The sequence below is a fragment of the Bufo bufo genome, chromosome 2 (assembly GCF_905171765.1).
Source record: "Bufo bufo chromosome 2, aBufBuf1.1, whole genome shotgun sequence".
In the NCBI taxonomy this organism is placed as follows: domain Eukaryota; kingdom Metazoa; phylum Chordata; class Amphibia; order Anura; family Bufonidae; genus Bufo; species Bufo bufo.
The window spans coordinates 255,017,878-255,032,994 of record NC_053390.1 but is presented as its reverse complement, the minus strand read 5'-3'; the positions used below and the strand labels follow the sequence as shown (position 1 = coordinate 255,032,994).

Here is a 15,117-nt window from a genome sequence, read left to right as displayed (position 1 = left end):
CTGAGTCTTATGACAAGCTTATTAGTGTAGCCTTTTGCATGGAAAATTTGCAATAAAAATTTGCGATTAGAATATTTTCGATCTACACTAGGTTAATATCTGACACTGGGAAAGCTGGGTAATTTATATATAGGGTAAGGTTCCGGACGGGGTCGCTCTTATCAGGGCGGGTGGACTGTGGTTAGGCTATCAGGGCCAGAATAGCACCCCCCTGTAGGGCAATATCAGGGACAGTTCTTTGCCACCCGGTCCTTCAATACCACATCATCATCTAGCCCAGGGATGGATGTTTTTTTTGCTTTCCCTCCTGGATTCATCGATGTGCACTGGAACCCCCGGATTGTGGTAGGACATATGGTTTCTGATTTGGTGCCGCCGAGCACCTGATTTAATGCCGCCGAGCACTTGTTATTGCCTACCACATCTATGCTTTTTGCTTAGCTTTAATAATTGAATTTGTTTTCATTTTGAAGTATATCTTTTCCATTCACATGTCCGCAAAATGGGTCCGCATCCGTTCCGCAATTTTGTGGAACGGGTGCCGACCCATTCATTTTCAATGGGGCCGGAATGTGCTGTCCGCATACGCATTTGCGGATCCACATCCGCATTTGCGGATCCGCACTTCCGCATCTGTGCTTCCGTTTCCGCAAAAAAATAGAACATGTCATATTCTTGTCCGCAATTGCAGACAAGATTAGGCATTTTCTATTATAGTGCCGGCAATGTGCGGTCCACAAATTGCAGAATGCACATTGCCGGTGTCCGTGTTTTGCGGATCCGCAAAACACTTACGGACGTGTGAATGGACCCTCATAGTAACATTATTAAAGGTTACGTTTCATCTTTATGTATATTCTAATGGATTGCCTTCCTTGTACAATGTTATAATATACTTTCTATGTTAGAAAGTATATTATAGTGCATTTGTATTGTGCGGCAGTTGTGTGCGGTTCTGCTGCGATACTGCAGGTATATAGAGGGACAAGCGTTATTGGAACAAATAATTTCTACTGGTGTGATATACCAGTCGTCCCCCCAAAAAACTGATTGAAGCGGGGTGTTATATACCAATATACTTTCTTTATAGTGCATTTGGGTACTGTATAGTGCATTTGCGCGTACGCGAAAATTATATTGCCGATATTTCGCATTGAAAAAAATAATTTATGGAGAGCGCAAATTCGAATAATACATGTGGTATGTCACTGTCCATGTTGTGGGACTATTTGTGCACTTCTAGTAATTATTTATTGGCTGCAAATATGAGCTGAAGGTTTTTCAGGTTCGCCTGCCATTAAAATGAATGGGACTCGCCGCGAACTTGCGGTTCGCGAACATTTGATCGCCTTCACGAACCGTCCAGGCAGATGTTCGTCCATCACTAGTGTAGAGGCCTTCTGGTCAGAAATTTGTTGCGAGCCAATACACAGTGTATGCTAGTAATAAAGCAATTTGGCTTCTCTTTTGGCAAAGCACAGCTATTCAGTTATCATCAGATTGCTTGAGGGTAAGAACATGTCTGCTATTACGTAAGCAAGCAATCATACAGCTCTCCATTCTTGCCAGCTGGGGACCCAGTTCCTTCTCGCTCCACCCCCACTGAGATTTTGGTCATCATGGCCAGTGTCGCTGTAATCATCAGCCTTATCATCCTGCCGAAGTGACATCTCCTCCTGATCCTCCTCCAGTGGTAGCTCCTTACCCTCCACTTCCTCCTCCATGGGGGACTTTCTCTGTGTGGGACCCAAATAGCTACAGGGCAGCCAGCAAGATACATAACCTGTTCTTCTGCCATCCCTTGTTACATGAGCATAAGAGTCTGCTCTAAGATAAAAATCAAGGGGATGACATAGTTGACAGGCGTCTCTGATCAGCTGCCACTACCTGACCTCAAAACAATGCATGCTCCATGCTGAGGTGGTCTGGTGTATGATGAAATCATTCACCACTTTACATTGCTAGTGTAGAAGCTCTGGCACATGCAAGGTGGAATTCTAGCATGTTGGAACATCGCAAATCAAGCTGTGCAGTGGCAGACCATTCTGTCACTACAAGTCCAGAAGAGAGTTCCTTGCCATCTAAGACTGGCTGAAATGCCAGGACAGTCTTTTGGACATGGCCAGCACCCTCTGCAAGCCAAAATTTATTTTTCAGAAAGCATTGCATGGCTAAATTTATCACATGCGCCACGAAGGGAGCATGGCCACAATGTTCCTGCCATTGTTGCTGACCATCTTGCCCATTTGGAGTTGTCAGGGAGACAGCCAGCAGGATGTTTGCTGCTTGAGGCACTTTAGCAGCTTATTTACTGTGTATCTACTCTTGCTCAGGCTCATCAGGTTTAATACTGATCTCATAATATCAATGGCATCGCCAGTTCCGGAGATGACCATAATAGAAGCAGATCAAGCCCTGCCAGTATTTTTGGGAGGCTATGGCCGTATGATGGCTCTGCTGTTCATTGCCACGGCCACCATCTTCCTTATGAAGTCAACTTCTCCTCAGCACCCTCATCCGATTCTCATGTCTTATCCAACACACATTTATCGCCAGAATCCTCACTTTGTCATCATGGGCTGCTTGATCTCCCTCCCTGCTCTGTATTTTCCCCAAGTGCCACTGTCATTACCACTGCCAGTACTTCTACCAACCAAGACTACAAGTGCCACTACAACCACAACCAACACAGCTATGCATGATGTCCCCCACCTCTCCCTGAACCACCTCCTCATGGCAGTCCAAACTCTGACTGTTCTCACACAAGTCATCAACAAGGAGACTCGCTTGAATATCTTCCATAGTGCATGGGCTTTTGTTACCTCATGGGGAAAAAAGAGGTGTGCTGAAAATGCCCAACTACAAATGGTAAATTAAGGTTTTTGAAAAAAAATAAAAGGGGACAATTGCACAGCATTTGCAGCAAAATGTATGCTATCGAGGTGCTGTCAATAAGCCTATGAGGTGTAGAAACTTGAAGTTTTTCGTTTTCAAAAAAAAAGTCTGGCTGTCCATATAAAGAAAAAAATTATTTTGTGGTAGGATAGAATTTGCCAGTAAGCTGTATGAACTATGAAACAACACACCTCAGAGTGACTAGACTCTCACTCTCTATGCTAACTTTCCCTGATAAACTCGAAAATCTACCAAATTATATCTCCCTGTTCTCTCCCTATAGTGAGTCCCTTGTACAGCTTGATCACTGGCTTCTGTCTGCTCGGCAACTACTTTTTGGCAGACACAGCCACAACACATGCTCTCAGGTCTTAAGCTGAACACATGACAGTGTTCTATTGCATTCTCATCACAAGGACCTGCCAAAATCCTGCCCCTGAATAGCTGATCTTCAGGCTGTCTGTCAGCCTTTCAGCCAAACGGCAAGTTATCTCCCCCTTCCTCCCAAGGCTAATTGTCAAAACTTTGGATTTGCTTGGCAGATGAATTTATATGAAATTTGTAACATCTGATTAGTTCTGAATTGATTGGCTCATCTCTACAACCATCCCATGTTTGCTAAGAACTATTATCCCCAGTGCTGCACATAATCCACAGACCATCTGAAAACTTTCCAATGCCTCATTGACACTTCAGTGTTCGGTCAGTGATTTCCATCAGTGATTTGGAGCCAAAACCAGGTGCGGTTCTAAACACAGAACAGGTGCAGATCTTTCCCTTTAACCTTATCTCTGTGGAGGCTTCACTCCTGGTTTTGGCTCACAGTCACTGATGGAAATCACTGACCAAAACACTGACATGTGAATGCGGCCTAATACTCAGTTTAATGTGTTCTTTGCATCACCACAACCCTTAATGAAGTTGTGCCATCATTAGCGATATCTCCTATTCCCATCATTCCAAGAATGGGAGACCCATGCTTCTGCCTGAATGGAGCAGCACATGCATCTCATCACTCAGTTCATTGTCTGTGGGACTGCTGGAAATAGTGCTGTACTTGGTTATCTCCAGCAGCCCCATAGAGAATGAATGGAGCGGTGGGGCGTATGCACCTTCAATAGCGGTCAACAAGCTATCTCTCCTGACTTGGATTGGCTGAGCATTTATGTGTTTTTAATAGGGAAAGAAGAAAAAGTTGGTCAGACACCTCTGATTAATGAAGAATTAAGAATTAGTGAAGGTCAGATTTAAAACAAGGCATATCAAATATAAAATTCCTGTTTCCCAGAGTCTGCCCGATCTAGGTTTTGTCCCCCTTATGACTCTTTCCTGTGCCATTCCTCTGCTATTCCTGCAAAAAGTTTGTGAATAAAGGTACAGCTGGGTGTTACCATTTGGGGGATGTCTCTGCACAGACTGATACTTTCCAATCAGTGCTGCCAGTGCCAGGCTGTCACATTTATTGACTTTAGTGTGGAGTGGCCAGATTATTAAAGGTAAAGTATCTTGTATATGACTAAACTGTTAATGATAATACATTCACTCTGTCAAGGGCAAAAAAAAAAAGCCAAAAACAAGTTTGACATGTAATGTAATAAAAATCATGTAATTATAATAATATAAAATAATGTAATAAATAATGTAATAAACAAAGAGGGTTTTCCCATCTCAGCCTTTCATGGCTGAGATGGGAATAACTGCAGTAAGGGCCAGACGGACTTACGGAAATATCAGAGCAGTCAGTGCTCCACTGTTTCTTTAACCCCCTTAGTGACCACCAATACGCCTATAGGGATAGTGCATTGTATTTTAAAAGTAATCAGAATGTTCTGTTATAGTCCCCTTGTGGGACTATTAAGTGGCTAATAAAAAAAAACATTTATTAAATAAATAAAATTACGTTTTTTTCCATTGAAAATACACCTTTCAATGCAAAATATAGCAAAAATAAAATCTCCCCCATATGTTTGGTATTGCCGCATCCGTAACAACCCACACTACACAAATATCATGTAAATTATCCTCTACGCCAAAAAAACAATTGGTAATTTATTCTTAGTTGCCACTGAAAAAATGTAATAACAAGCCATCAAAAAAGCGTAATTTATCCCATAATGATACCAATGAAGTCATCCTGCAAAAATCAATCCCTCACACAACTCCATAGAAAGAAAAATAAAACAGTGATGGGTGTTGGGAAGCGGCGATACAAAAAGATTTTTTCCTTTCTTCTGTCTGCTTACCGGCATATACACTGGTAAGTGGCCGGATTGCCGCTGGATCCTATTACAGCGAATGGGGATCTGATGATGCACGTCGGCATCCGGCTGTGCTGAATATGGTAAACTACGGCAGTCTGTACAAACCAATAAGTGGCGCCAATTATTAGACATATTGGCCAGTGCTCAAACTGCAGGATTTTTGGTTTCAGTTTAAATATAAAAATTGACATGGAAAATAAAAAAATAACATCAAAAATTATTTTAAAATGTATTAAACATAAAGTTATTTAAACAGCAGGTCATTTTCTGACGATACATCACCTCCAACTCCTCTGGCCAGCTCTTACTGTGGTTATTCCCATCTCAGGCATAAAAGGCTAAAGTGGGACAACCCCTTTGATTTTTTACCACAGATTGAAATTCTGTGTGTTTTTTTTTTTTTTTACTAATTTTGAAGCATGTTCACAAAATTATTTGAGCTTTTATGTTTATGGTTTTTTTTTTTGTTGGCAAAAAACCAACATTATGGTTTTAGGTTTTCCTTTTAGTGGAATAAAATTTTCTGTTATTAAATAACCAACAAAACTGTAGATCAGTAATGCCTGGAAATCAGGTCTGTTGTAAGATTGATTGCTGTGCCCTGTCAGTGGGCCTCTTGTGAGGTAACATTATGCGGGCAGCGCTGGCACCATCTGAGCCAATTGGAAAAGTCAGGAGAATGCTGGCAGCATGAAATAATGCCAAGCACAGGCAGCTTCTTCTTGCAGCACAAACACAAGGCAGCCCAGTCTACTTGGACATTTTCTGGTATATTCATAGTAAAATGGACACAAATTATTTTCCTTTTACATATATTACAATTTGTTGGAAAATGTCTGATCATTAAGCGGTTAAGGTACAACATAGAAAAATTAGTGGCTTGTACCCCAGCCAAAATCATTGAAAACGCTAATGGTTTGTAGTACGTTAGATCCAGGAGTGAAAATGCAAGTTGAGGATATGTAAAGAAATCTGAACTCACATTATTTCTTGCATCTTTCTTAACCCACAGAGCCATGGGGAGGCGAATATGGATAATAGGATCTCTGACTGCCATAGTGGTCGCACTCGCCCTGTTTTTGGGACTGTTCTTTGGACTGCGCACTGAACCTGTGCGAAATGCACAGATCTACGAAAGAGCAGCTGTAGCCACAGATGCTGGGAAATGCTCTGAGATTGGCAGGTAAGTCCTTCACATTTCAAGCATTCATTTAGAGTTGTAGGCGCAAATATGGTGCCATGAAGAAATTAGACCACAGGCCTCGGGGAGAAGTGAATATGGGGTATGACATACCGAGGTAGTGTATCATTACAGCACAGACTTTTTTTTATTAAAGTGGCACACATAAGGGCTCTTTCACACGAGCGGATGCTGTGCGGGTAATCCGCTGCGTGAAGGAGTGCCAAGCCCCGTTCCGGACAGCAGAGACACGGAGCAGTAACATGATTGATAATGCTCTTTGCCTCTCTGTGATCTTTTTACTACAAAACCTTAGTGCGATAAAGTTGTCACCGTGATTTTGTAGTAAAAGATTACAGAGAGGCATGGAGCATTATCAATCATGTTACTGCTCCGTGTCTCTGCTGTCCAGTGCGGGGCTTGGCACTCTTTCATGCAGCAAATTACCCGCACAGCATCCGCTCGTGTGAAAGAGCCCTAACAGTTACTTTAGGGGGCCAGATTTGTCGTAATGGCAGGTTTGGTCATTGGTCAAGTCTCACAATGGTTACAAGTCCGTATTCTTTACCTTTGCTGGCATTATGGTTAAATGCTTGTGGGTGTGAAGGTAAGATAATAAGATAGAGCAAATGGATTGTAGATGAATTTAAAGTAATGCAGCCAAATGGTGAAATTGATTCCATTGGAACCATGATGCAATGGGGCAGATGGGTAGTATGCACAGTTTAAGGTGTCATTCTCCTGTCAAAGGAATGTAGAAATCTGAATCGGTGTAATGGCTTTCTACAAAAACAGTCCCATAAATGTTCTTACAATAAGGCCTCTTGCACACGAACGTTGTGTGCTCGTGGCCATATTGTCGCCCACATACGGCGGGTCCGCAATACACAGGCATCGGCCCGTGTGCACTCCACATCACAGATGCAGCCCCTTTTCATTTGAATGGGTCCGCAATCACAGAGATGCGGAACGGAAGCACGGATCGTAACCCCACGGAAGCACTACGGAGCGCTTCCATTGTGTTTCTCTCCGTGCCTCCGCACCGCTAAAAAATAAAACTTGTTCTATTTATTTGCGGTGCGGACAGATCACGGACCCATTCACATTGCCCATGCATTGGGGACCACAAATTGCAACGTTCGTGTGCAAGAGGTCTAACACTGATAATAAAAACACACATACCAGATGTTAAATCTAGTCTTTCTCTGGAAGGTCTTAAGTAACGAGGCAACAAGATTACTCATTTATATGGAAGGGAGTGGCACCCTGACATATTTGTAGGAAGAGAGTAGTACTTATTTTTCTCACACAGACACCCAGGGTCAGACTGGCACAGAAGAGTACCAGAGGATCCCCCCATCGGCCCAAGCTCATACAGTAATAAGCCACTTTGGCCAAAATGTACACTAATGCCTCATCCAGCATAGAGGCAGGGCAGAATGCTGGTTGCAGAGTGCTATCACATTTGTATTTTGCGTTTGTATGTATTTCGCCATAGTGATGTGCACCACATACAGGGTTGTGCTGACTCAATCACCTACATTTTTTCTTTGTAGTATATATTGGAGGCGTGGCGATCTCCTTGGAGTCATTGCTCACCTGACCAGTCAATCTGTCCTGGAGGCTGGTTTTAAAGTCAGTATAAAACTGAGTCTGCTTATATAGAACCTATCAGTAGCCATTTGGCTCCAGGAGAAGTATATGGTGGGCTCGGCTTGCATGTTGGTACTTGCATCCCTGGATCCGATGAAAGCTGTAATGGCACCGGACGGGGTTAAAAGCAGAGTGTGCTTGGCGTGCATGCTGACCTGCATTCCCTGGACTTTGTGTGGCTATCATGGCCCATAAACAGGTAGGAACTAGTGTTAGGGACCACTCCATAGAGGCGACCTTGACGTGGTGAGTGGCTTATTGTGCTTTGGCCAAAATGTACACCAATGACTCATCCAGCATAGAGGCAGGGCAGAATGCTAGTTGCAGAGTGCTATCACATTTGTATTTTGCGTTTGTATATGTATCCAAGATAGTTGACAGTTCTTGTCCAAACCAAATGTGCTGCTATGGGTCTCACAAAGTCACTCCTACCACAGCACAACACGCCTTTGCCAATCTAAAGAAATTTCTCCTGGCCACCAAGGCTGCTGACTTATAGGTGTGCATGCCACAAACATCTGACTCTGACTACAGTATGGCCAATTCCAGAAATATGTATACCACCTCTTTAGCAGAATCCCTTTTTTCATCTGAAAAAGTAGCAACATGATAACTTTTTACAAATTGTCTCAGTCTCTCTCTTCTAACCACCAAGTTCCAAAATCAGTATACATCGGGGTCTATCATGGCTGCCTTTCCTGAACTTCTGCTGCTGACAGGTTTCTTTTGGCTCTCTGTCACTCTCTCTCCCAGCCTACTGACACGTTCCCTGGTGGCTTGCCATGTGCCCACATAAGCAGGGTAGAAACAGTGCCATAGGCATCTGCCTCTCATCTTCAGTACAATAAATGAATGTTCTTTACATTATTCTACATGTAAATTGACATTAAAGCCTCACACTGTATTAACAAACAATAGCTTGTCAGTATCAGCCAAAAACCGTTCCACAATAATACGAGGGGCTGTAATATCAGCATAGCTTTCCATATGTTTGTTTCTTGAGACATCATTGCGTTGCTGATTTATAATGGGCTTGGTTAATATTTGTGCCATCAAAAGGATATATTCTATTTGTTCTGTATATAACATAAGTTTCATGTCTTTTTATGACAGGGATATACTTAAAGAAGGAGGCTCAGCAGTGGATGCAGCTATTGCTGCCCTCATCTGTGTTGGTCTGTTTAATTCTCACAGTATGGGCATTGGAGGAGGTGTGATCTTTACCATATATGATGCAAAAACAGGTAAGTAATGGAAGAAGAAAACATTGCCAATAGACAGCTGGCAAGACACTAGTCATTTTTAATGGCCAAAGTGGGAAATTTCGAAGTACTTTTTGTTGACATTTTTCACATGTTGGGCACAATGGCCAAATTGGAAAACCGCTTAATACAAAAAGAGAGCAGTACGAGTGGGCTTGTGCAGCCTGTTTGCACGATAAATGGAAGAACAGTGAATTTAGCACCACTTATCTCACCCTTCAGCATTGCTACTTCCCTCAAACTTCAGAATACACTGGCTATTTTGGTCCAACAGTTTGCACTTTTTGAGGGCAGTTTATCGATAGAAACTGTTAGATCTTTCTGTGACATTGTTGCTTTGATTTTTCCGTTTATTTGTGTAAGGATCCTGCCTATCAGGAGATTGGAAATATAGAGATGTAGAAAACACACAACCCTTCCGCTTTTTTATTTTATCCGAGCACTAGAGGGATTTAGAAAGTGAATGGATATTCCCTTCTATGTTTTAAGGCTGTGTCAAATGTAATAATTGAAAATTACATACAGCATATAAATGCCGAAAGACCTGGAGGAGTGGAGCGGAGAATGAGTGGTAGAGGCTCTGGCTGCAATAATTATTCACAGTGGAGATCGTCATACTGATGGGATTGCATGTTGGAGGCGGCTGGGGGTGATATTATTTACTCGGGACTGTATGTTGAAGGCGGCTGGGGAGGAGGTGATGTTATTTACATGGGACTATATTTTGAAGGGGGCTGTAGAGATGGTGTGATGATATGGGATGATATGGGAGGGAAATAGTTTTTTGTTTTTTTACGTAAGTCTATATAATAGAGGGGCTGAAGGGAGGGGAGTGATGTTATTTACATAGGGATTGTATGGTGGAGGAAGAAATATAACTACAGAGGGCACTGCAGGGGGCATTTTAAATACGGGGGGCACTTCAGGGTGAGCATTACAACAGTAGGGATCCGTATAAATACTGGGGGCACTGTAGGGGTATTATAAATCCAGGGGACATTATAGGCGTTCTTATTACTACTGGGGGCTCTATAGGAGGGACTTATAGATCTGCTTATTTCTACTAAGAGTACTATGGGGGGCCTTATTACTACTGAGGGGCCTGTAGAGAGCTTTATTACCACTGGGGGAACAATAGGATGAGGGCACTTTGTGACCTCACGCTGTGCACGCCGGTTCACAGCACAGCTGACAGCAGGAGGAAGAAGAACGCGGGCGATGAGGAGCGGCGTCCAGGAGCAGGAGAGGTAAGTGTTTTATTTATTTTGCGATCTGAGGCTGGGAGCTGCTGATTATATGACTGGGGGCTGATTATATGACTGGGGGCTAATATGAGGCATGGGGTTCTCATCTGAGGTCTGATTGGGCGTCTTATTAATATTGGAGATCTGATTGGGGCTGTGAGCTGAGGTCTGATTAACACTGAGGTCTAATAAAAAATATTTTTTTCTTATTGTCCTCCTCTAAAACCTAGGTGCATCTTACAGGGCGAAAAATACAGTATTTCAGGATTTCAGATTAGAACACCTGTGCTGTCCAGACCCGTGCAAATTGTGGTGCGCAATATGTTGGGGTTGCGCTAATCAAGACCATTGTTTGTGTTGTGCGAGGTCCAAATCAGCAGAAAATACAAGCTCAGAACGACTGCGACAGAGTCAGGATGTGAAGCTGACGCAATCACTGGTTTATTATCACAAAGGTTACATCTTTTATATCAGAAGTAGAGATGAGCAAATCGAAGTTAACAAAGTGAAATTCGATCCGAATTTCAGGAAAAATTTGATTCGCACTGAATCCGAATTTCCTCATGCTTTGTGGTAACTAATCACATATTTTCCTAAAATGGCTGCTGCACGTGTGAGGACATGGATTAAGGAACTCTGGGAAGGTGGGATCACCCATGATGCCATGCATGCAACCAGCCAGCCCTGTGATGTCACAGCCCTATAAATACCTCAGTCATCTTGGATTCTGCCATTTTCCAGTGTACTTAGTGCAAGGAGAAACGTCAGCAGGTGCTAGGGACAGTGCTAGAAAAAACTTCATTGTGTTAAAAAAACGATTTAAGTGCAGGGAAAGATTATTCAAGGTGTAGGGAAAGGATAGAGAGGAATCATTCCACAGCATTTATGTAGAGCAGGGTTCAGTAGGGGAGGTTACAGCCTGGGTAATAGGAACAATCCTATTACACCTTGCTGCACTGACTGGGGAGCCAAATTGCCATTATACAGCTCTGTAATTCCAGCAAACCGTTCTTGTTATTGGGGTGTTACAGCCATTAACAGGGTTTATTACAAGGAAATATTTCTATGTCTTATTTGCCCTTGTGCGGTGCAGTTATATGTTCTAAAGCATTTTTTTGCTTGTATTAGTGGGGAAAAATTAGTGCTTGTATTGTGTGGTGAAGTACTAAAATTACTGCACTCTTTGTCGTGTATTAGTGGAAAAAGAAAAATATATATTTGCAGTTCAACGGTGTTCTAAATCCTTTTGTGGCATGTATTAGTGGCAAACGTTAAATATATTTGCCGTTCTGCTGTGCAGTTATATGTTCTAAAGCCTTTTGTGGCGTGTATTAGTGGAAAAATAAAAATATATTTCCGTTCAGCGCTGCAGTTATGTTCTAAAGCCTTTTGTGGCGTGTATTAGTGTCAAAAGAAAAATATATTTGCCGTTCAGCAGTGCAGTTATATGTTCTAAAGCCACTTTTTTGTGTGTATTAGTGTGAAAAAAGGGCTTATTAGCCGTTGTGTGGTGAAGTGAGAAAATTAGACTTTTTTGGGGTGTTTTTAATTTCGTTTTTATTTATTTGATCTAACAGTATGGCAGACAGAGGAGTGCCGGGCCCTGAACAGGGAAGTGGCAGAGGCCAAAATGTTTCTGGCGCAGGCAGAGGTCGCAGCAAAGTAAGGGGCTGTGGCAGCAGGGGTCACTTTGAGAGGCCTGAGCTCCCAGTGTCTTGACCAGAAACCCAGCGGTTCTTGAATGGTTGACTCGATCTTCAACTTCGTCGCAAGTGACATCAGACACCACCAGCCAAGAGTCAGTGGGTTCATCAGACACAACCCTTAGTTGGCATGGCCCGGGAGCAGGCCCTGTGCCCTCACCTGTCCTCAACCTGTCTCTGTCCTTTTCTGTTCCCTCAGCCAAAGAAGTATTGTATGCTGTGGGCTCAGCTCCACTAAACAGTGAGGACGAGCTACTAGAAGACAGTCAGCAGCTACTGTCAAGCCAAGATGTGGAGGAGACATCTACTAGGCGGACAAGTAGTGATGAGGAGAGTGGCGTGGGAGCTAGTGTTGCGAGCGGTCAGGCTCCTGACCCAGAGACGGTTGAGGAGGACATCAGTGATGTGCAGACAGTACTCGATTATGTATCTGCACTTGGGAGCTGGGTGACGAAGGGGTTCATTATCATCAGGAGAAGAGGGTGGCAGCTTGCCCGTGAGGCAGCAGCAGAGCCAGCAAGTCACTAGCATGGCCGGGAGTCAGCAGGGCGACAGCAATGGGAGGTCAGCAGCCAAACGTGCCTCGAGTAGACCACCCGCATCGCAGGAGCCTACCTGGCCGGGAAGTAGCGGTGCACAGATTCACGGAGGCAGCGGCGGTAGCAATCAGTCAGTGCGTAGTGTTGGGGGTAAAATCACCTACTCGGCAGTGTGGCAGTTTTTTGTTAAGCCGCTGGAGGAGGTGAACATGGGCAGAAGGTGAAGCGTGGCCAGGGTGTCAATGTTGGCACCACGGCCCTGGGTCAACATATGCAGTGTCACCATAAAGTGGCCTGGGAGAACCGTGGCTCCGATGTGGTGGTCAAGCCTGCCGTAGCATGGCATACGTGTTCAATATGGTTGTCAAGCGGTTCCTGAAGTCTTCCACCCATCTGCAAGACATCCTAAAAATGTCCAGGAAACTTTGCATGCACACACCGTCCTTGAGCTGCAGCGGCAGAACGGCATCCCCCAACATAGGCTGATATGCGACATTTCCACCCGTTGAAATTTCACCCTCCATATGTTGGACCGACTATAAGAACAGAGAAAGGCCCTAAACAAATTCTTGATGATCCAAGCGGAAAGGAGTACTCCCCTGTGTAACTTCAATGTCAGCCAGTGGCAGCTCATGCGTGACACCTGCCGTTTGATCAGGCCCTTTGAGGAGGCCACGTTATTTGTCAGTGGCCAGGACTACAGGATGAACGATGTCATTCCACTGCTTCATGTCCTGGAACAGATGCTGGTAAATCTGGCTGATCAGGGGACTGGAGACGTGGCGCCTAGATCTCACGGCCACATGAGCCCTGTGGGAGCTGAACTGGAGGAGGAGGAAGACATTGGAGCACAAGCAATGTGTAGCGAAATGGGTGGTTTTTATACACAGGTGACAGGAGAGGAGGAGCAGGAGCAGCTAGAGGAGTTACAGGGCGATGAGGAAGATGAGGCAGAGGACCCAGACTCACCGTGGCAGTATGCAGTGGAGATGGAGGCAGGGAGTCCCTCCGAGTCACTTGCACAAATGGCCCGATGCATGCTCGCTTGAGTAGTGGACCCTAGCAACCAGTCCAAAATGGGGGCCTTTTTTACACCCACAGAGGGAGGACAAACTGAATTACTATAGAGATATCTTATGTAGTCAGTTGGCCGCTACCTATCTGCGTCATCGTCCATCCTCTCGCAGGTCTGACCGGGGGGGCCCTCTGCGCTCACGTACTAGTGCCATGGCTGCTGGGGAGAGGTGGGGTGGCAGGAGCAGTACCAGCTCCATCATCAGCAGCCCGAGTCTAGAGTCGCTGATGAGCATCTTTCTTCCCCGGCCTAGTGAAGAAACTACTCCCCAGCAGCAGCAGCTAGACCTAGAGCAGGTGGTGGCATACTTGGACAGCACCCTGCCACCCCACATTGAAGATCCGCTGGACTACTGGGCAGCCAAACTGGATTTGTGGCTGAAACTGGCATAGTTTGCCCTGGAAAAGCTGTTCTGCCCGGCCAGTAGTGTGGCATTAGAGCGGGTGTTTAGTGCGGCGGGGGCCACATAGTTACCTCAAGAAGAACTCTCCTGTCCACCCAAAATGTGGAGAGACTGACCTTTGTCAAGATGAATAAGGCTTGGATCAGCCAGGATTTCCACCCCCCAATGCCTGATGTATCAGACTAGATCATCCATGGTGCCACACCAACATTTTGACAAAAGAAACCAGTTTCCATTGGCTACCTGCCTCAGCTACTATTCTAAAGCTGCCACCCGCCTGATGCCACATATCTGATGCCAAGTGCTCCTTCTTTCATCCACTATCTTCAGCTGGTACTGTTATTCACACCCACCTCCCCACTGTCATCAGGTCACTCTGTGGTCTCCTCATGCTGCTGCCACCTCCACACTATGTCACCTTGCCACTCTGCGGTCTCCTGATGCTGCTGCCACCTAGACACTGTCATCTTGCCACTCTGTGGTCTCCTCATGCTGCTGCCACCTAGACACTGTCACCTTGCCACTCTGTGGCCTCCTGATGCTGCTAACTCAACACTGTCGCTTGGCTACTCTGTGGCCTCCTGATGCTGCTGTCACCTCCACACTGTCACCTTTCCACTCTATGGCCTCCTGATGCTGCTGTCACCTCCACACTGTCACCTTTCCACTCTATGGTCTCCTCATGCTGCTGACAGCTCCACACTATGTCACCTTGCCACTCTGTGGTCTCCTCATGCTGCTGCCACCTCCACACTATGTCACCTTGCCACTCTGTGGTGTCCTCATGCTGCTGCCACCTCCACAATATGTCACCTTGCCACTCTGTGGCCTCCTGATGTTGCTGCTTCCACCTCCACGCTATCATTGTACCACTCTGTGGCCTCCTCATGCTGCTTCCACCT

The 15,117-nt window shown here is 44.8% G+C and overlaps 1 protein-coding gene across 1 annotated transcript in view; it reads left to right on the top strand.

The window, feature by feature from the left end:
- Positions 1-15,117, top strand: part of GGT1 (gamma-glutamyltransferase 1) — a 118,292-nt gene that overhangs the window by 48,010 nt on the left and 55,165 nt on the right. Inside the window, exons 2-3 of the mRNA XM_040416415.1 lie at positions 6,169-6,339; positions 9,103-9,233. Coding sequence (XP_040272349.1) covers positions 6,173-6,339; positions 9,103-9,233 — 298 coding nt within the window. The 5' untranslated portion in view covers positions 6,169-6,172. The remainder of the gene's footprint in view (positions 1-6,168; positions 6,340-9,102; positions 9,234-15,117) is intronic.